This window comes from Hyperoodon ampullatus (genome assembly GCF_949752795.1).
Source record: "Hyperoodon ampullatus genome assembly, chromosome: 2".
In the NCBI taxonomy this organism is placed as follows: Eukaryota; Metazoa; Chordata; class Mammalia; order Artiodactyla; family Ziphiidae; genus Hyperoodon; species Hyperoodon ampullatus.
The window spans coordinates 124,831,871-124,854,663 of record NC_136915.1 but is presented as its reverse complement, the minus strand read 5'-3'; the positions used below and the strand labels follow the sequence as shown (position 1 = coordinate 124,854,663).

At 42.6% G+C, this 22,793-nt stretch overlaps 2 protein-coding genes across 2 annotated transcripts in view; both read left to right on the top strand.

Annotated features, from left to right (window-relative positions):
* KIF26B (kinesin family member 26B) overlaps positions 1-22,793 on the top strand; it is a gene marked incomplete at both ends in the record, with an annotated part of 499,315 nt that overhangs the window by 242,083 nt on the left and 234,439 nt on the right. The gene's annotated exons all lie outside the window — the stretch shown is intronic.
* LOC307070249 (phosphatidylethanolamine-binding protein 1-like) lies at positions 2,780-3,343 on the top strand (the record flags this gene model as incomplete). Its single annotated transcript, XM_079728511.1, has 1 exon — positions 2,780-3,343. The coding sequence occupies one exon, from the start codon at positions 2,780-2,782 to the stop codon at positions 3,341-3,343; it is 564 nt and encodes a 187-aa protein (XP_079584637.1).

The following is a 22,793-nucleotide window of genomic DNA, read 5'->3' as shown; positions in this document are numbered from 1 at the left end:
AGCCAGGGGGATTTTGCTTCTAGCCTCTACCCACTGGTGGACTAGCGGCTAGGACTCCTCATTTTCACCCAGGCTTCCCAAGTCCAATTCCTGGGCAGGGAACTAAGATCTCACTTCAAGTCACTGCTCTCAGTGCTGCCTCTCCGAGATCACTACTACGCTCTCCTGCCTCCAAACTCAACATGGGTTGTGATGGGTGGGCATTCATAAAGTCCCAACACAAGGATGATCAGTGAGACCATAGTAGAGAAGGAATGCAGAGCACACCACTGAAGACATAAGGGAGAAACATTTTGACCAACTACTCTATTCCTCTAACTTTGTTAGTTACTAAAATATTGCTTCCTGTCTCACTCAGAGTAAAAGTTAAAGGTTTTTCAGTGGCTTGCCAGGGTCTCTCTACAATCTGCCCTCCACGCTCCTCTATCACTCTCCCTCTTGCTTGCTCTGGCCCAGGCACACTGACCTCCTTGCTTTTCCTCCAAAAGTGCCAAGACCATTCCTTCCTCACAGACTTTGCTCTTTTGTTTCCTCTGCTCTTTCTCCAGGTATCTGCTTGGCTCGACCCTTCCTTCCTTCAGATCTTTGCTCAAATGCCACTTAATGGCAAGGCCTTCCCTGACCTCCCTACTTAATATTACAGCTATTCTGGCTCTGCATCCCTCTTCCTACATATTACCTGTTATCTTATGAATATCTGTTGAATGATGAATCTCAGACTCAAAGGGAGATGGGCAGCTAAGTCTCCAGGTTATCTTACACTGAATTTCTTTTGAGAAGCTTACATTTTTTCCCCACTAAATTCAAACTACCTGCTTAGGAATTAAATTATTCTTATAAATCTAGGATGTTTGGGGGAGATAACATTGTCACAAAGCATGGAAAAAGGCATTGTTGGGAAATTGAGATTCATATTAAAATATAAGTACCTGGTTGTCTTTTCAAGAGGAGGATTTGTAGAGACAGGACAAGAGGTGCTGCCTGGGACAAGAAACCAAAGAAAGAGTTAAAGCACAGGAAAGACTTATGAGTTGTAGGTCTAGCACAATGAAGCAGGGCTCTCCATCTTTTCTCCTGTCTCATTGAAAAGCTGTCTTTTCCTCCCTTGAATAAACCTCTTTGCTTTCTGTCCTCTGCTTTGATTTATTATTTTAATTCTATAGCTGTCTTAGTGAAGTATGTAAAGCATTTGGGGATAAAATCATGTGGAAGACATTACAGAAACTAAAGATGTATTATCTTATGTGGTATTGGGTAGAGGCTCCGTGTGCTGAGGGATCCTATCCTAGATGAAAACACAAATCGTGTCTGTGGCATTGTGTATTGACTAAGAAACTGACTCCTCATTGAGGGTATAGGAAGGTGGAATTTAGGGAGTACTGTTATAATAATTTGGTGGGAAATAGGTAGAACTGAAGCATAAAGAGATCTCACTGAAGTGTCTGCTTTTCATAACTGAGAGATGTCCCTGAAGGTGGGATTTTTATTTTCTTGCCTCTGAAGTGGACATAATGACTTTTTCTTTTCCTTTTGTCTGATTACTAAGGTGTTGATTTCAAGAGAACAGGAACTGTGTCTAATCCCTTTATTGCATTTAGCACTGCCTGGTACAGAGTAGGAGCTCAGTACATGAATGTTGAAATAATGAATCAACCATGCTTGAAAACTTAGGTCTGTCCTGCTTCTCATAAGAATGAACTACTTAAAAGAAACTGTGGGATTATGTAGCCTCAGAGTTATCATTCCAATTAATAGTATTAATGATAAAAATAATTCTGATAGATAAAAAATAAATGGAATATTTTTCATGATTCATTTCCACACAGATTCAGCAGGACACTATTTCTAATAATCATCTTTTTATTTAGCTGGTGCAAGAATGATTTTAGCATTACACTGTAATTAGATGCCTTTCCTGGCACTTGGTGTGCTTGTTGTTCATGAAGTACCCTGGAATTCGGGAAATATAATTTCACGAGCCTACATCATAATAGACTGTGTCATTTTCTTGGCATCCTCAAAACCAAAGCCTTAAGAGTCCATAGTTTGTCCTTTTAAACTCTAGCAAAGGAAAGAAAGGGCCTTGGCAGTGACAAAGAAAGAGAATTCTCTCGGAGTCTGTAAAGTAATCAGCACCAGGCAAGCCACTTGAAATAAAAAAAATGAGAAAATATAAACCATCACTCAAAATTTATTTCCAGTCTTTTAGGTGCTTCAAAAAATAATTGTGATTCATTTTTCTGAAATAAATCTTCATCTATTATTATACCTGTCTAAAGTGGCAAGGTGGCACTTGGGGGGAAAGCAGAATACCCCTGAACAGAATTTTAGGAGCACTTTCTAGTGATAAAAAAAAAGCTAAACAGTCTTACATCACTATATAAGCTCTGACCACCCACAAGTGTTTAAAAACCAAAATAAGACCTTGTTTCCACGCTTGAGGAGTTCCAAGCCTCAGGTTAAAACTGAGAGAGGTGAACTTCCCTGGTGGCGCAGTGGTTGGGAATCCGCCTGCCAGTGCAGGGGACACGGGTTCGAGCCCTGGTCCGGTAAGATCCCACATGCCGCAGAGCAACTAAGCCCGTGAGCCACAATTACCGAAGCCAGCGCGCCTAGAGCCCGCGCACCGCAACGAAGAGTAACCCCCGCGCGCATGCGCTCCCTGGCCGTGGGGCCTGAGTTGCCTCAGTACAGCTTGCAGACCTCTGGGAGTCTGGGCTGCTACCCTGCGTGAGTCCTCCCGCAGCTTTCCCCGCTGTCCGCCCCTCTCGGCTTCGCGATGCCGGTGGACGTCAGCAAGTGGTCCGGGCCTTTGAGCCTGCAGGAAGTGGACGAGAGGCCACAGCACCTGCTGCAGGTCAAATACGGCGGGGCGGAGCTTGACGAGCGGGGCAAAGTGCTGACACCCACTCAGGTGAAGAACCGGCCCACCAGCATTGCATGGGATGGCCTTGATCCAGGTAAATTGTGTACCTTGGTCTTGACAGACCCGGATGCTCCCAGCAGGAAGGACCCCAAATACAGGGAATGGCACCATTTCCTGGTGGTCAACATGAAGGGCAACGCCATCAGCAGTGGCATGGTGCTCTCCGACTATGTGGGCTCTGGGCCTCCTAAGGGCACAGGCCTTCACCGCTACGCCTGGCTGGTTTACGAGCAGGACAGGCCACTGAAGTGTGATGAGCCCATTCTCAGCAACCAATCTGCAGAGGAGCGTGGCAAATTCAAGGCGGCGAATTTCCGCAAAAAGTACAAGCTCAGGGCTCTGGTGGCCGGCGCGTGTTACCAGGCCGAATGGGATGACTATGTGCCCCAACTGTATGAGCAGCTGTCTGGGAAGTAGAGGAAAGCCAGGAGGTGGACACGGTCCCAGAGTTCCCAAGCAGTGTTTCAGTTTAGTGATGCATGTAGATTTCTCCCCTTCCCCCTGCCTGAGCCCTGAGCGGTCAGATTTAGGTTTAGGGTGACTTTTCCTTCTGCCTGTCCTCTTTAATTCTAGGGGGTTTACGTTTTGATCAAATTTAAACTCCGTTTTGGTGGGGGATATTTTGGTACTAGGATGGGGTCATCAAAATGTTAATATAAGAATAACAATCCAGACGTTAAAGAAGAAAAAAATTCTGGTAAAAAGACCAGGTCTGCAGTATTAGAACAGAGTATCAAAGAATCTTTAAGAGAGGTTGAAAAAAAGAAAAGGTTGATTGCCTCTGCCTTTGTGAGCCCGAGCCCAGGATTGTCTGTGACGGCATCTTCTGGCATGTGTTTTCATGGCCCTGTCTCTCACTAAGACAACCAGGGGCCGGCACGTCTGCTAGCCCCCCATGTGATACATCTCAGGCTGGTTATTGGGTGTCAATGTCCTGCTCTGGCTCCTTTAAAGAGCAATACTGAAAAGAGCAATAGGGAGAGAGTTGCTGTTAAAGCTTGGCCATCTAGATGAGCTGCAGGGCTGAGTGAGAGGTCATCAGCAATCTGAAAGTCTGTGCCTATTAAATTGATCACTCTTCGGTGTAAGAAAAGCCAGTCTGGAGTTGCTGAATGTTGTGTTAATTCTGCTGTTTGCTTATAGTTGAATAAAAATAAAAACATTGCGTAGCTGAAAAAGAAAGAGTAACCCCCTACTCACCGCAACTTAAGAAAGCCCACGTGCAGCAATGAAGACCCAACGCAGCCAAAAATAAATTAATTAATTTTTAAAAATTGTCTAGACTTTATGTGTGGTTCATTCTCTTTTAAAACAAACAAACAAAAAACTGACAGATGTAGAGAGGGAGAGCCAAGGATTACCAAGCCGTGTGTCGTCCAGTCTGACCAGGCCTGTCAGGATGGCTGCAAAACCTCCCTTCTGCTGCTGCCTCTGTAGCACCCTGGCTGCACACCACTGGCTTCAGGTCCCCATGGAATTCACCAGATGCGTGTAGCTGGCTATAGCAGGTACTGTTGGCCCCCACGCCCCCATGCCCTTCTGCTTATCATTCTCTAAACAAAACCTTGCAGCTTCCAAGGTCCAGGACTTGTGACTGCCCGAGGGTTTTTTCTGGCTGCCAGAGCCCACTGCATTCAAGCGTGGGACAGGCCAGATTGCCAGGCAGGTAGTCCTGTTGAGAGCTGCTCCCAAATAAGTCTGACAGGAGTTGATGGATAAATACCCCAGCTCCCTTCCTCCTGGGTTGGTATAACACTGAGACAAGGTCTACCCTGTCTCCCTGACTTCCTAAGTAGGACTGAGCCCCAGTTGCCTACGTCAGCAGTCTGCTTGATAACGCATCCTCTGGTCATTTCCTTCCCTCCCTGTCTTGCTTTCCCACTTCCCTACACTGCTTCCTGGAATCAGCCTCCAATTAAAGCTATTAGCACTCTCATCCTTATGCAGGGATGCTTCTAGGGAAACCCAGGATAAGCTATTGGCAATATATCCTCATTCACTTACCCATTCATGTATCCATTCCTTCATTCATTCACCAGGCATTTGGTAAGCCCATACTGTATGCCAGGCATTATATTAGACGCCAAGGATGACAAAAGGGCCGCCACTGCCACCAGGGAGCTCCCTGTCCATAGGGGCAGCCAGTCCCATTACTGGAGAGTTATAAACAGCATGGAAGTCCAGGACAGAGCAGTACAGGAGAACTCCCAGGATCACTCTCCCCACGTCTTCTAGTTGTTTGGAAGGTAATGGTGACTTTGCAGCGTGTAGTATTATCAGAGATTGTCTTATCCATTCATTTCCTGTCTCCCCTTATAGAATGTGAGATCCATAGAAAGAGGCACTTGTCCATCTTGTTCCATCGTTGAAACCTCAACTCTTAGAACGGGGCTGGGGCTCAGTACATGTCTGATGAGTGTGTCTCAGGAGCTTTAGGAGTCTGCCGTGGAGAGTTCCTGCCAGCCTTCTCCTGTCCCTCCTCAGGGAGTCCACCTGTGTCGCAGCTCACTGAATTCCACTGTGGAAGTAGTATCTCCAGTACAGAGTGACAGCCTGTGCTCAGGGCAGGAGAGAAAGAATAAGTGCTGCCTGCACAGCACTGCGCCTTGAGGGTGGGGCCTTCTTTCTGGTCACTTGGAACTGAGTACTTTGCCCCACCAGGCACCTGAGATGAGTGTTTTCCTTTAACATAATGGAGGGGAATCTACTTCAGAGTCTTGACTTAAATGTGAATCACATCTAAAAAGTACCTTGATAGCAGCATCTAGGCTGGTGTTTGACCAAACTAACTGGGCGCCATAGCCTGGCCAAGTGGACCATCACACCTAGAATCAGTACTCAGTCTAACTTGAAAATATTTTCCATTCTGTGCAATTCTCCAGGCTCCTACTGAGACACCCTTAGGTTGTTCCTGGCTCTGGTTTCTTAGCACTGGGGCTGCAGGGATGTGCCTGCTGGTCTTCAGGTGTGCCTCCTTTCCTCTCTCTGCCCACCTCCCATCTTTATCCTTTGGTCCTCAGGGTCCCCACCTGTGGACAGGTGTAATTTACTCCTTGTGTCATTTGGATCAGTTGGAGAGTCCCATATCATTTATCACTGAAGATGCTGAGCATTTTGTTTTAGCTTTCACGCTAAAGGTAGAGAAAATAAAAATAGATATTATTAATCTTTATGCTTCTCCTGTGGTCCTAATCACCAACCACAGCCTCAAAGTCCTATGGTGGATTACTACTTTGCATGTTCTTTATTTCCTTTAAAGCTAGGCACATGAGGAAGATTGATTTATGGAGTCTAGATCCTGCTTAGTTGGTGGTGGGGGAGGGAAGCTGCAGTAAATTTAGACATCACTAGTGTTTCTTTACACATTCAGGAAAAAAAATTAACTTACATCCATTGCTACAGAAGCTCATAAATTAAAAAATACCAAGTCTCTTCCCTATACACCTGGAACTTCAAAATTACAATCCATTCATTCTGTGATTGCCTCCTTCACAAAAGAGGCATGGGGGTGATGGCTCAAGCAGGATTTCCCAGCATAGCTTTGATATCCAGGCAATGACTCACCCATGTCTTTTGACCTTTGCTTAAAAAATATTTCCGGGTACGGGAATTATTTACCTGAAGCATAGACTCTAAAAATTTGGTCCCATTATCTTTTTCCTCTAACCTTCCTCTTTTATTACTCTCTCTTCTTTCTCTCCCTTTCTGTCTTGGGTTTTGGTTTTGGTTTGTTATTTTACATAAATTTCAAAACAAGTCTAACACCATCAGAAACAAAACACAGAAAAGTCTTCTTTATTTTCCATTCTGTTCTGAGCCATAGATTCCTCCATGTACTCAAATAATACACCCAGGGCTTCCCTGGTGGCGCAGTGGTTGGGAGTCCGCCTGCCGATGCAGGAGACATGGGTTCGTGCCCCGGTCCGGGAGGATCCCACGTGCTGCGGAGCGGCTGGGCCCGTGGGCCATGGCCGCTGAGCCTGCGCGTCCGGAGCCTGTGCTCCGCAATGGGAGAGGCCGGAGCGGTGGGAGGCCCACGTACCACAAAAAAAATAATAATAATAATAGTACACCCAAGAGGACTGGTAAAATGAATTTGATTAGCCTCTTAAATGTTTTAGCACCTGCACACCACAGCACTTCCAAGAGTGGGGAAAAGATTTTTCCTCCTATCCCTAAGGGATGGCTTGTTACTTGGGCCGTGTAGCTGTGTATGCCACTTTACTGAGGTTAAGATTGAGTAGCCCTGGTGGAGAAAGAAAACCCTAACTAAGTACAGGTACAGCTTCGAGGCCCCATATGTTTTTGTTTTTGTTTTTGTTTTTGTTTTTGTTTTAATTTTATTGAAGTATAGTTGATTTGCAATGTTGTGTGAGGCCCCATATACTTTTACTTCTTAATTTTGTTCTTTGAGAACCATGTTTACTTTTTTTGAGAAAAAGGCATAAATAAAGGAAAAAGAGAGGCTATACTTTATTTAGATTTTCAGGAAGCCTCTAAAAATATGTCATACTGGAAGCAGTAGAAATGATTTTACACTACCCTTCCCTCAGTCCTTCACTCTTAGTTATTTTTACTGAAGAGAAGTTAAGGCATATGCTCACACAAAGACTTGTCCATGAAAGTTCACAGCAATATTATTCATAATAACTAAAAACTGGAAACAACCCAAGTGTCCAATGGATAAACAAAATGTGGCATATTCATATAATGAAATACTACTCAGAATACTCAAACTATTCATATATGTACCAACATGGATGAATCTCAAAGTAATTATAGTGAGTGAAAGAAGCCAGACTCCCCCACCAAAAACAGAAGACAATGTACAGTATGATTTCATTTCTATCCGATTACAGACAATTCGAGCTAATCTATAATGACGGAAAGCATATCAGTGGTTGACTAAGAATGGGGGTGGGGAGGGACAGATAACAAATGGGCAGGAGGACACTTTTAGGGGTAATGGATGTGTCCGTTATCTCGCGATGGTTTCCCAGGTGTATACATGTGACAAATCTCACCAAATTGTACATGTGTACAGTTTATTATATATAAATTATACCTCACTAAAGCTAAATAATTGAGTTTTCTTGGGATGAGAGACAATGTTTTGAGATGGAGAGAGAATTACCTTAGAGAGTAAATGAAGAGTTGGGATAAATGATCATTTTCTCTGGAAGGAAAAGGGTTTATAATAGAAACCCCTAAGAAGGTATGTTGAACTGGCTTTATTTAACATTCTTTTCAAGGGCTCAAGATAAGAAGTACCGTGGGAAAATTTCCAACTTTGTGCACAGAACTAAGTTCTTCCAGGTAATAAAAATATCATCAAGGTAGGATGAACAAGAGTTGAAATGAGCAGAGGAGCTCTAATGAGAGCAGGGAGAAACAGTTCAGGTAAAATAATTGAAACTCTTCTATGAGACGGAAGACCCTGAGAACTGATTAACACTGCGGAAGAAAGCCTAAGGACTCCATTGCCTGAAGGTTCAGTCTAAGATTACGACCAGGAAACCAACACTGACAGAATCTGTTGGACATTATCACAAAGGATATTGGAAACAAAGTGAAAGGTATCGTCTTACCCTTGGACAAAATAGAAATTTGTTTGAACCTAGAAGTTCTTAGGAAGTTTTGATAAGTACACCTTAAACACAAGAGGGAAGCAAAAACCATCGACGGGGAGGAGGAACTTCCCGTTTGAGAACAGGCGGTTAGAAGAACTCCTCAGTCTGGAAGACGTGATGTGGGAGGGAATCTGAGTAGCTCATGTAACATGTGTATAGATTATTCACTTAATCTTGAGTTAGCTCTTAAGATTGAGAAGAAGCAGCATTAGGGAAAAATAAAGCAAGCTGTCCTCCACATCCTAAGACACGGTACTGACTGAGACTATAAATCTGCAGGTCCAGATTCATTCACAGATGGTAGGCTGATGGGAAGCTGTTCGCCAGAGTTGTGGGGTAGGGAGCAAAGCCCCACCTTCAGATGCCGTAGAGGGTAACAACCTGCCTTTCTCATGCAGGGGGAGATGGAATTCTCAGCTCAATGTCTCAAGACTCCGGCCCAGTATCATGGCTGTTCTCATCTGTTTCTGAAGTGGTCTTTTCTACAGCATTTTAAAAAGTGGCTGCATTATCCTGAACATTTTTATCAAGTAATAAATCAGCTGCTATAAATGCATAAAGTTGGCTGAAAGCAGGCCAGGATTTCAAAGCCCCCTTCAGCACGTCTAGGCTGGGCACACGTCAGGGACCCTCTCCTTTGGACGCAGACTCAGGGGCAGGCTGGTGTAGAGTGACTTCTGGCATCCGATGTTTCGGATATGAACATCAGCACAGCAGATGCTAGGCAGTTCCCCCCCCCGCACCTGGATTGTTTCATGCCCAAAAGGAAGGAATAAAAATCCAAATCAGTGCAGTCACTCAGAAAGAGGACAGGGGGTGGCCTGGCGTTCTCTCCTTGGCTACGTGTGGAGTTGCAAAGTACTGCTTTAGGACTGTGAACTCCAGCCATCTGCTTGCTTGGATCCTGGAGAGCAGTACTGCTGGTATCTGCCGCCCTAATGAAGAGGGCACAGAGCACGGAGGTGCTGCTATCCGGTTCCTCACCGACGAGGAACTGGGCTTGGGAAACGCGGGGATTCACATTTGAAAGTGAAGATGCAGGAAGCCTGATGGCTCCCAGAGGAGACAGCCGCCAGGTTTCCTTTGTAAAAGAAACGGGACTGTATAGTTTAGAAAACACATTGACTTTTTTCAAGATGTCTGCACCTCAGCCACAGCTGAATAGAAGAGTCTTTCTCTGTTGCTGGCGTCTTGTTGGCTGTAATCCTATAATTTTCTGATGCTCATGACCATCGGTGATTCTCCGGCTTTCTTCTTGTCCTGCCCCCATCTATCTGTTGGCTCCTGGGAGCAGGGGTTCCAGTCCACCTGGCTAACCAGCATGTGATTCTGACAGTAATGATCCACATGGGGAGACCCCCAGGAGAGGAACAAGAATAGGTCACCCCTATATTTTTATGTGGAGATTGATAATCAAGGCTAACAATCCTGGCAGAAGGTGAACAACACATTAAACAGAGGGGAAAAGATAATAAAACATCTCCTGCTGTTTAACAGTCATTGGGTGGAAACGTTCCCTGGAACTATCCAGCTGTTGCACTTGATGGCTCATAAAGCCTCAGTAACGTCCGTCAAGGGCCTTTTTTCTTGGTGCGGGACCATTTTTTTCATGCAGTTATGATAGCATCTGGTTCCTGTCCCTGGAAATGCAAAGAATCCACAGGCACAGGCAGGCAACTGCCGGGGAAGAGCCGGACTGCAGAGGCATCTGACTCCTTTGATGGGTTTTGGTCACTTCTGATCTAACGGGCACCGTCAGCATGTAGATGCAGACTCAGTGGGCGGTCTGAGCATCTGCTCTGTTTCAAGTTATCACATGTAATCCTCACAACTGTGAGGTAGGGATTATCACCACTTAAAAAAGAATACCATGGAAACCAGAGCCCTGGAATCTTTGAGGAAATGTACCCAGGTCACACTGCTGCAGGTGACAGTACGAGATGTCCATATCTGGTGGCCTTTGCTCTGTGCCACATTGCTGCAAAGGTGGAAGAAGAGAGGAGTTGCTTGCTGTGTGTGCTCTGGGTACGTGTGAAATAGCTCTGCACTTGCTTCTCCTACCTGGTGCTCGGGCACGTGTGTGCTCAGAAGGGGTGACACTTTGCAGAATTCTCACAGTAAACCATGGGAGTACTAAGTGACTTTCTGTTTTAGGTCAGGTTTCCCAGGAGCAGGTCCTGAAGTAAGGAGCCCTGTGCAAGTGATTTATGAAGAACGTGGTCCCCGGGGGACTTGTAAGGGGGTGAGTGAGGCCGGAAAGAGAAGAGAAAGGGGAAGCCAAAGAAAGGTACATCTTCGCACCCTCCCTCTGGCAGAGGTTGGCTTTCAGCATCAGCCTGGTTCTGCTGGGGAACTACACCTCAGAGCTGTCCTGAGCTGGGCAGCAGAGCTGGGGCTGTAATACTCCCTGACCGCCTATTAGAGTTGCAGGACAGCAGGAAATCCCAGAGACTTCTGGCCAGCGCTCCACTCAAGCAGGCAGACCAGGCTCCAGCAGCCCAAGGATGGGCCGTCGGAAAAGAGCAGCAGGTACTGACTGTTAGAAGCAGGAGTGCACTGAAGAGCAGCACACAAAATGCTGCAAGCGCGCTGAGGGGCCCTGGACTCTGCACCAGCCTTGTCACCTGCACCTGCCCTTTGTCACACCCAGCTGGCAGCAGAGGAGACTGATGAGATAGGAAGACAGCAGGGAGATGAATCAGGGACCCCTGGTGTTTTCAAGCAACACCCTCAGCTCTATCTCCACAAGAAAGAGTGTCGATTTTCCTGAATTCTGGGAATGGTGTTTTTTCTATCACTGAGTTCACATGTCTTTGATCAGTGAGCCACTTTCAAGCCAAGTCAGCACAGAACAGAATGTTGGGTTATTTCATGTTGGTTGATATAATTCATGTGGACAAGGCAGATCTCTTGGGAGTGAAGGGAAGTTGTTCCTAAGTAAACTTCCGTGTTCTCTTACGAGGTGGGAAAATGGAAAGGGAAAAGAAAAAGTCAGGGGTGCCCAAGACAGAGAGCCTCCCCATCTGAAACCATGCTGTGACTTGAAGTGCTGCAGATTCCAGACCCATGTGTGTCTCTCTTCAAAACCAATAGCTGCATGTGAAAAAAAAATTATATAGTATGTGAAGCCATAGCAATAGTATTTTAAATGAAAACAGATTTCTTCCATTTAAAAGAAATGTCAACTCTTTGTTTTGGGGTATGGGGGTTCCCCACATGTGTTCCAGCTGAACAGGAACACCAAATCCTGATGTAGTTTATAGCAGAATCTGGTTCTGTCCTTAGCTCTCTTTGTATCTATCACAGACATCAGCATCGAGGACTCTAGACCCCAAGTACATTATGGTTTTAAAGCTGTGACTGAGCAGAGACACGAATGAATCTTCCTCCTCTTTGGGCTGTTTGAGGGCACAGAGGGTGAAATCCAAGCGTGGTAATCAGGGACTGCCGTGGAACCATGCTTCTCTTATTATGTAAGCCTAGTCTTCCTGGCAGCCCCAGCGTGGAGAGAACCATCAAAGGGGCATGGGTGAACACTGAAACAGGTAATGAATGAAAATGTTTTATGATGATAATGGAATTACAATTTTTAAAGTGTACTTATTCTTTAGAGATATATACTGAAATATTTACAGATGAAATATTACAATAATGCAGAAGAAGAGAGAAGTGTTGGGGGGAGGGGGGTATACATGGAATACGACTGGCAATGAGTTGATAATTGTTGAAACTGGATTTCAACACAGACTGTTCTATTTGTGTATATGTTTGAAATTTTCCATAATAAGAAGGAAAAAAGGTCATGAAACTAGTTTATACTTAAGGATCCATCCAGAAGCCTCTTTGGAAGCACAGCCCTGCTGGTCCCAGAGTATACCTTGCATTCTCCCTGGTGACCATAATTATAGCCTCTGCTGCAGGACTGCTGAGGACACCTGGCACTCTGCCACCACCCCACTCCTCCCAGGATCCCACTCCTCCAGGCACAGGGCCCCCAGCATTATGATTCTAGTACGCCTCCTCCCTTATTTCTTGCAAAATTAGTCTTTAAAAAAACTTTTAAAAATTGAAGTATTGTTGATTTACAATGTTGTGTTAGTTTCTGGTGTACGGTAAAGTGATTCAGTTTTATATGTATATTCTTTTTCATATTCTTTTCCATTATGATTTACTATAGGATACTGAATATAGTTCCCTGTGCTATACAGTAGGACCTTGTTGTTGTATCTATTTTATACATAGTAGTTTGTATCTGCTAACACCAAACTCCTAATTTATCCCTTCCCCACCTCTTTTCCCCTTTGGTAACCATAAATTTGTTTTCTATGTCTATGAGTCTGTTTCTGTCTTGTAAATAAGTTCATTTGTATCAGATTGTATTGTATTAGATTCCACATATAAGTGATACACATGGTATTTGTCTTTCTCTTTCTGACTTACTTCACTTAATATGATAATCTCTAGGTCTATCCATATTGCTGGAAATGGCATTATTTCATTCTTTTTTTATGGCTGAGTAGTATTCCATTGTATATACAAACCACATCTTCTTTATCCATTTGTCTGTCGATGGACATTTAGGTTGTTTCCATGTCTTGGCTATTATAAATAGTGCTGCTATGAACATGAGAACTTACTCTTGACATGAGTGCCAGGGACTGAGCTAATTTGAGCAACACTGACTATTACAATTTCATTGGCCCTCATGACATTCCCTTTTCTCAGAAAAAAACATTAAGATAAACACTGGGTTTGTTTGCTTGTATAGAAGGAGCCCAGCTAAATTTTATAGTGCTAGTTAAGAAAAGTATAAGGAGCTGTGATTTAGTCCCAGACATCTGCAGCCTTGGAAACAGAGTGGCCATGTGGGCAACTAGGCCTAGAGCAGGCTCAGAAAAGAATCAGGCCTGGGATCCCAGCCTCTTGACTCCGAGGTGGATTTTTATCCCCCAGGGCCACCTCCTTTTGGTAAGTCTGGAGGTTCTAGAGTTTAATTAGAGGAACATAAAAACTGACCTCTAGGTTTAAGAGTAATTTAAAGAATAACCAAAAAACCTATTATAAGGCAGTTAACTCTTACATGAATGGTTTATCTCATGGAGGTGGTATGTGATACAACTGCAAATCCTGCTGCCTTCCAATTTACAAAACATCAACGTGGAACTCTAGCCCCTGCCATTTTACACAAAGACAGATCATTACTACTCTCACTAGGGAGTTCCCACAGACATTGACTGGGTTCTGGAGGAGGAAAGGAAATTCCATTATTTGGGAAGTAAATTTAATTTTCTTTCATGTTTGGGGGTACAGTTTCTGACTACACCTCTGGTCTCTTTCATAAAGATATGTGTACCATGAACGCTAACAGATTCTAGGATATAATCTGATTGACTGATTGGATGGTAATATGCTCTGCAGTTGCAACTCTCAGCTCTGTTTTATTTACCCCTTCACCTTACGGCATGTGGGGTGGATCAGGCTGGCTCTTCTGGAGCTGGTGCATTGCTAGTAAATTCCATGCTGCCGCTGTGCTTTGGTCTCCTCTCCTCAAGGTCAGTTGATACTGATCAGGACAAGGACCTCATGGCGAATGTTCCAGCCCTGATGGTTTTTGTTTTTGTTTTTGTTTTGTTTTGTTTTTTGCGGTACGCGAGCCTCTCACTGCTGTGGCCTCTTCCGTTGCGGAGCACAGGCTCCAGACGCACAGGCCCAGCGGCCACGGCTCGTGGGCCCAGCCGCTCCGTGGCATGTGGGATCTTCCCGGACCAGGGCACGAACCCGTGTCCCCTGCATCGGCAGGCGGACTCTCAACCACTGCGCCACCAGGGAAGCCCAGCCCTGATATTTTAATTCATTCTGCCCAACTTATCTTTCATTTTGAGTATCTACTAAGTGAATAAGAATATGCTTAGTACTGGGAGGATAGATCATAACTCTTAATAAGGACTAATCTCAGAAAGAAGGAATTAGTATAGATCTTCTGGAGGGCTGGCTGATGCTTAGAAGCCTGGAGGAGACCTGGGAGTTCTCTCAGTTACAGAAACAGCCCAGGGCTCTTCTCAGCTTGGTGTGCAGACAGATAGCTATCATTCAGATTCAGAACTGACATCACAACCTATAAAGTGTTGAATCCTCTCTTGCATTCCCAGAGCTGCCTTGGATTTTAATAACTTCATGTTCTCCATACATTGAAAAATATCCTACTGAATATGGATTCCAGATAGTGAGGTCTGCTAGGCTTTGGCTAGCTTTGTGGTTTTTAAAGCCAGAAGCACCCAGCAGCTATTAAATCCTTAAAGTAATACAAAATATATGCATATTCTCAGAGTAAAAAACCTTCAATGCCTGGAACGAGGAGACTGTTCAGTTTAGCACACCTGTACTTGAGGACTGATCCCATGTTGCTGTTTTGGGCCTGCAAGTACAGGATAACATCATGTGGATTTTTGAACCAAAATGAATACAACAGACAGTCCATCACGATAACAGAAGGATGCTGGAGCCTGCACATGCCATCCATATCAAGGATTTTTGCTTTCATTGAGCTCTGCAACCCCGTGGATTGTTGTCATATGGAAGTGATTGGGGTGAAAAGAGCCAAGATGTTCCTAAAAATCAGTGAGAACGGTTTGCAAGCCTGAGTCAAGAAACAAGCTGGATACACCACAAAGGAAATTTTCTCAATAACTTTTTTTGGAGGAGGTTTTAGATAACTTGCCTTTGAGTAACATTTGTTTATCAAGTGTCCAGTAATCACTTCCATTGTAGCTGGAGCAGGAGGGGCTGTGTTATCATCGCAGACCTAATTCCCATGATTCAATGTGCAGTAAAAGCTCCATTTTTATCACCCTTTCTATGGCTGACATACATTTCCACTTTGTACTGTTTATCAGATAACTTACTACAAGCTGGGAAGTGCATTCACTAAACACCTGGCTAGCCTCAAGCTCTTTACATTTGACAAAACAGGAGACAGAAATTATAATGACTTTTCCATTTTAGACTGAATTATGGAATTTTGTAATTAAGATTGCTTTGAAACCCTTGGTTGAATAAAGAGGTAAAATATCCTTGATACTTTACTGCTGGGGGAGGGGTTTATCCAACAAAAGACAAAAAAGTAAATTTCAAATGACAATTTGTCTCAAAGATATGCCTCTACCATAGATGCTTTTTTTTTTTTTTTTTTTTTTTTTGCGGTATGTGGGCCTCTCACTGTTGTGGCCTCTCCCGTTGCGGAGCACAGGCTCCGGACACGCAGGCTCAATGGCCATGGCTCATGGGCCAAGCCGCTCCGCGGCATGTGGGATCCTCCCAGACCGGGGCACGAACCCGTGTCCCCTGCATCGGCAGGCGGACTCTCAACCACTGCGCCACCAAGGAAGCCCCATAGATGCTTTTTAATCTTTTTATAGTCTACTTGATATCTTATGCAGTTATTGTCAATGGTTTCTGCTAATGGATTCATTGCAAGTAGGTTTACCATACATGGAATCTACTTTTTCTTGTGTAAGCATTTTTCATTCTTATACATGTGAGGTGTGTCCATACATGATGGATGTGCCATTTATTGATAGGAGAGAAAAATGTATCAATAGGGATTGTACATGCATTTTGTCTTGGGCAGCAGCAGCATTGCAATATAAAATGTGGTTGGTGTATGTCTAGGCAGAATGTGGTGGGTTTCCTTGCTCTCCTTCCATTGAACCCCTTCCAGCAATCAACTGTTTCCTCCAGTTGGTATTTTTGGTGGCCATTTTCTCTCACTCTTCTCCATTGACTTTGTTTTTCCATCTGCAAATTGCTTTCTCTGTCTAGCTTGGAAGCAACAGAATGGATCCTCCCAAATCACTGAGTTTACAGGGCTAAAGGAGCTTGCTTGCTACCCATGTTAGCTGCCTGGGTTTAGAATTTGCACGTGAAGACTGGGAGGACTGGCACCATGCTTCTCTGAAAGGATTTTCACTGTTGCTCCAGGTGTTCTGAAAAGAGGAAATGAGTCACCTTCAGTCAATTTAATGCTACAGGGAGAAAGGAGTCATGTTAGCTATATAGTAAAATAATCTAATCCTTTTCTATGTGGTCCTTTCAATAAAGTTTAGGGCACTCTCCAGTGGGTCCAGTGGCTCTGAGAACAATAATGGCTGGTGAATTATTGTTCCATCTCTGCTACTATTTGATTTCCGTGCTTTGGTTAAAAAAAAATTCACTTCATGGGGCTTCCCATGAAGCCCCGTGAGAATCCGCCTGCCAATGCAGGGGACATCGGTTTGAGCCCTAGTCCGGGAAGAGCCCACATGCCGCGGAGCAACTAAGCCCGTGCACCACAACTACTGAAGCCTGCATGCCTAGAGCCTGTGCTCCACAACGAGAGAAGCCACCGCAATGAGAAGCCCGTGCATCACAATGAAGAGTAGCCCCCACTCGCCGCAACTAGAGAAAGCCCATGCACAGCAACAAAGACCCAACGCAGCCAAAAATAAATAAATTTATTTTTTTTAAAAGTTAAAAAAAATTTCACTTCATTGTGACAATCTTTTGAGAAAATAAGGAGACCAGTGGTGTTATACCTCTTGTGTAGATGTATTCTGTGGTAGGATTTAGAATGAAAGAGTGTGAATACTGAAGGGAGCTTCTCAGACTGAGGTACCTGAACACCCAGGCATAGAGAGTGATGTGCCAGAGTCTCTGAGAAGCTGTTGGGTATAGGGCACATCTTCCTGGGGGCATTAGTTTTCCCTGAAGTCTTGGGGGTTGGGGGAGACCAACTTTTTAACTGTAAAACACAAAGAGATGTATTATGGAACACAATATGAAATTTGGATGAATTTTTAAGTAAGGAGTGAACTTCTAAGTAATTACTTGCTAGATTTAGATTGTTCGGAGTTATGTCTCCACCACTGGAACTAATTCACTCTGTCCATTGCCATTAGACTTACTACAGGGAAAAGTTTCTTTTTCTGTTTTTCAAAGAACCAGCTGCTTGATGTATTTTTTTTATTGGTTCTAGTGTTTTTCTATTTGCTACCTCATTGTTTACTGTTTTTAATCTTATTATTTCTTTCCTTCTGCTTTCCCTCAGTTTACTTTGTTGTTGGAATTGGGAACTTAATGCATTTGTTTTTATTGATATAAATATTTAGGCTATGAACTTTCCACTCATGATGGCTTTAATGGTATTTTATAGACTGATATGTAGTGTTTTATTAACATTTTGTTTTAGAAATTCTGCAATTTTGGTTTGTATTTCCTCTTTTACCTGAGAATTATTTAATATAGATTTTAAAAATTTCCACTGGAAGAGCCTTTTGGTTTTATTTTTATTTATTTTTTAACATCTTTATTAGAGTATAATTGCTTTACAATGGTGTGTTAATTTCTGCTTTATAACAAGGTGAATCAGCTATACATATACATATATCCCCATATCTCTTCCCTCTTGCATCTCCGTCCCTCCCACCCTCCCTATCCCACCCCTCTAGGTGGTCACAAAGCACCGAGCTGATCTCCCTGTGCTATGCGGCTGCTTCCCACTAGCTATCGGTTTTATATTTGGTAGTGCATATATGTCCATGCCACTCTCTCACTTTGTCCCAGTTTACCCTTCCCCCTCCCCGGGTCCTCAAGTTCATTCTCTAGTAGGTCTGTGTCTTTATTCCCGTCCTGCCCCTAGGTTCTTCATGACCATTTTTTTTTTTTAGATTCCATGTATATGTGTCAGCATACAGTATTTGTTTTTCTCTTTCGGACTTACCTCACTCTGTATGACAGACTTTAGGTCCATCCACCTCACTACAAATAACTCAATTTCATTTCTTTTTATGGCTGAGTAATATTCCATTGTATATATGTGCCACATCTTTATCCATTAATCTATCGATGGACACTTAGGTTGCTTCCATGTCCCGGCTCTTTGTAAGTAGAGCTGCAAAGAACACTGTGGTACATGACTCTTTTTGAATTATGGTTTTCTCAGGGTATACATGCCCAGTAGTGGGATTGCTGGGTCATATGGTAGTTCTATTTGTAGTTTTTTAAGGAAACTCCATACTGTTCTCCATAGTGGCTGTATCAATTTACATTCCCACCAACAGTGCAAGAGGCTTCCCTTTTCTCCACACCCTCTCCAGCATCTACCGTTTGTAGATTTTTTAATGATGGCCATTCTGACTGGTGTGAGGTGATATCTCATTGTAGTTTTGATTTGCATTTCTCTAATGATTAATGATGTTGAGCATTCTTTCATGTGTTTGTTGGCAATCTGTATATCTTCTTTGGAGGAATGTCTGTGTAGGTCTTCTGCCCATTTTTGGATTGGGTTGTTTGTTTTTTTGAAATTGAGCTGCATGAGCTGCTTGTATATTTTGGAGATTAATCCTTTGTCCATTGCTTCATTTGCAAATATTTTCTCCCATTCTGAGGGTTCTCTTTTGGTCTTGTTTATGGTTTCCTTTGCTGTGCAAGAGCTTTTAAGTTTCATTAGGTCCCATTTGTTTATTTTTGTTTTTATTTCCATTTCTCTAGGAGGTGGGTCAAAAAGGATATTTAGGGCTTCCCTGGTGGTGCAGTGGTCGAGAGTCCGCCTGCCGATGCAGGGGACACGGGTTCGTGCCCCAGTCTGGGAAGATCCCACACGCCGCGAAGCGGCTGGGCCCGTGAGCTATGGCCGCTGAGCCTGCGCGTCCGGAGCCTGTGCTCCGCAGTGGGAGAGGCCACAACAGTGAGAGGCCCGTGTACCGGAAAAAAATATATATATATATTTATAGGACATTCCGTCCCAAAACAACAGAATACACTTTCTTCTCAAGTGCTCATGGAACATTCTCCAGGATAGATCATATCCTGGGTCACAAATCAAGCCTTGGTAAATTTAAGAAAATTGAAATCGTATCAAGTATCTTTTCCAACCACAATGTATGAGACTAGATATCAGTTACAGGAAAAAATCTGTAAAAAATACAAACACATGGAGGCTAAACAATACACTACTTAATAACCAAGAGATCACTGAAGAAATCAAAGAGGAAATCAAAAATACCTAGAAACAAATGACAGTGAAAACACGATGACCCAAAACCTATGGGATGCAGCAAAAGCAGTTCTAAGAGGGAAGTTTATAGCAATACAATCCTACTTAAGAAACAAGAAACATCTCAAATAAACAACCTAACCTTATACCTACAGCAATTAGAGAAAGAAGAACAAAAACTCCCAAACATTAGCAGAAGAAAAGAAATCATAAAGATCAGATCAGAAATAAATGAAAAAGAAATGAAGGAAACGATAGCAAAGATCAATAAAACTAAAAGCTGGTTCTTTGAGGAGATAAACAAAATTGATAAGCCATTAGCCAGACTCATCAACAAAAAAAGGGAGAAGACTCCAATCAACAGAATTAGAAACGAAAGTGGAGAAGTAACAACTGACACTGCAGAAATACAAAGGATCATGAGAGAGTACTACAAGCAACTGTATGCCAATAAAATGGACAACTTGGAAGAAATGGACAAATTCTTAGAAAAACACAACCTTCTGAGACTGAACCAGGAAGAAATAGAAAATATAAACAGACCAATCACAAGCACTGAAATTGAAACTGTGATTAAAAACCTTCCAACAAACAAAAGCCCAGGACCAGATGGCTTCACAGGCGAATTCTATCAAACATTTAGAGAAGAGCTAATACCTATCCTTCTCAAACTCTTCCAAAATATAGCAGAGGGAGGAACACTCCCAAACTCATTCTACGAGGCCACCATCACCCTGATACCAAAAACAGACAAAGATGTCACAAAGAAAGAAAACTACAGGCCAATATCACTGATGAACATAGATGCAAAAATCCTCAACAAAATACTAGCAAACAGAATCCAACAGCACATTAAAAGGATCATACACCATGATCAAGTTGGGTTTATCCCAGGAATGCAAGGATTCTTCAAAATATGCAAATCAATCAATGTGATACACCATATTAAAAAATTGAAGAAGAAAAACCGTATGATCATCTCAATAGATGCAGAAAAAGCTTTCAACAAAATTCAACACCCATTTATGATTAAAAACCCTGCAGAAAGTAGGCATAGAGGGAACTTCCCTCAACATAATAAAGGCCATATATGACAAACCCACAGCAAACATCATCCTCAATGGTGAAAAACTGAAACCATTTCCACTAAGATCAGTAACAAGACAAGTTTGCCCACTCTTACCACTATTATTCAACATTATTTTGAAAGTTTTAGCCACAGCAGTCAGAGAAGAAAAAGAAATAAAAGGAATCCAAATCGGAAAAGAAGAAGTAAAGCTGTCACTGTTTGCAGATGACATGATACTATACATAGAGAATCCTAAAGATGCTACCAGAAAACTACTAGAGCTAATCAATGAATTTGGTAAAGTAGCAGGATACAAAATTAATGCACAGAAATCTTTCATTCCTATACACTAATGATGAAAAATCTGAAAGAGAAATTAAGGAAACACTCCCATTTACCACTGCAACAAAAAGAATAAAATACCTAGGAATAAACCTACCTAGGGAGACAAAAGACCTGTAAGCAGAAAACTATAAGACACTAATGAAAGAAATTAAAGATGATACCAACAGATGGAGAGATATACCATGTTCTTGGATTGGAAGAATCAACATTGTGAAAATAACTGTACTCCTCAAAGCAATCTACAGATTCAAGGCAATCCCTATCAAACTACTACTGGCATTTTTCACAGAACTAGAACAAGAATTTCACAATTTGTATGGAAACACGAAAGACCCCGAATAGCCAAAGCAGTCTTGAGGGGAAAAAACGGAGTGGGAGGAATCAGGCTCCCTGACTTCAGACTATACTACAAAGCTACAGTAATCAAGACAGTATGTTACTGGCACAAAAACAGAAATATAGATCAATGGAACAGGATAGAAACCCCAGAGGTAAGCCCACGCACCTATAGTCAACTGATCTATGACAAAGGAGGCAAGGATATACAATGGAGAAAGCACAGTCTCTTCAATAAGTGGTGCTGTGAAAACTGGACAGCTACATGTAAAAGAATGAAATTAGAACACTCCCTAACGCCATACACAAAAGTAAACTCAAAATGGATTAAAGACCTAAATGTAAGGCCAGACACTATAAAACTCTTAGAGGAAAACATAGGAAGAACACTCTATGACATAAATCACAGCAAGATCCTTTTTGACCCACCTCCTAGAGAAATGGAAATAAAAACAAAATTAAACATATGGGACCTAATGAAACTTAAAAGGTTTTATTATTTTGTTATTTATTTCTGGTTTTATTGCATTATGATCAGATAATGTTTTTATTATTTCAACTTTATGAAACTTATTTAAGTTTTCTTTATGATTTAAGGTACAGTCAAGTTTTATGAATTGCATATGAGAAGGGTGTAGTCTTTATTTTTTGAGTGCAAAGTATGATATATATAAAGAAAGTCTATCTGTTTTTTTAACATCTTTATTGGAGTATAATTGCTTGACATTGTGTTAGTTGCTGCTCTATAGCAATGTGAATCAGCTATATATATCCATATCCCCATATCCCCTCCCTCTTACATCTCTCTCCCACCCTCCCTACCCCACCCCTCTAGGTGGGCACAGTGCAGGAGCTGATCTCCCTGTGCTTTGTGGCTGCTTCCCACTAGCTATCTATTTTACATTTGGTAGTGTATATATGTCAATGCCACTCTCTCACTTCGACTTAGCTTACCCTTCCCCCTCCCTGTATCCTCAAGTCCATTCTCTACATCTGTGTCTTTATTATCTATTTTTTAACAAAGTTATTTTGGAATAAATATAAAACATAAAATCTGCCATTTAAACTATTTTAAAATGCATAATGTAGTGGCATTAATTCCATTTGCAATATTGTACAACTATCACTACTATTTGTTTCCAAAACTTTTTCATCACCTCCAACAGAAACTCTGTACCCATTAAGCAATAACTCTCTATCCCTCAACCCCACCCCCACCTCATAGTAACCCCTATTCTACTTTCTATCTTTATGAATTTGCCTATTCTAGATATTTCATATAAGTGAAATCATTCAGTATTTGTCCTTTAGTGTCTGGTTTCTTTCACTTAGCATACTGTTTTCAAGGTCCACCCAAGTTGTAGCATATATCAGAACTTCATTCCTTCTTATGGTCAAAACATATTCTGTTATATGTATATCCACATTCTGTTTATCCATTCATCTGTTCACAGACAC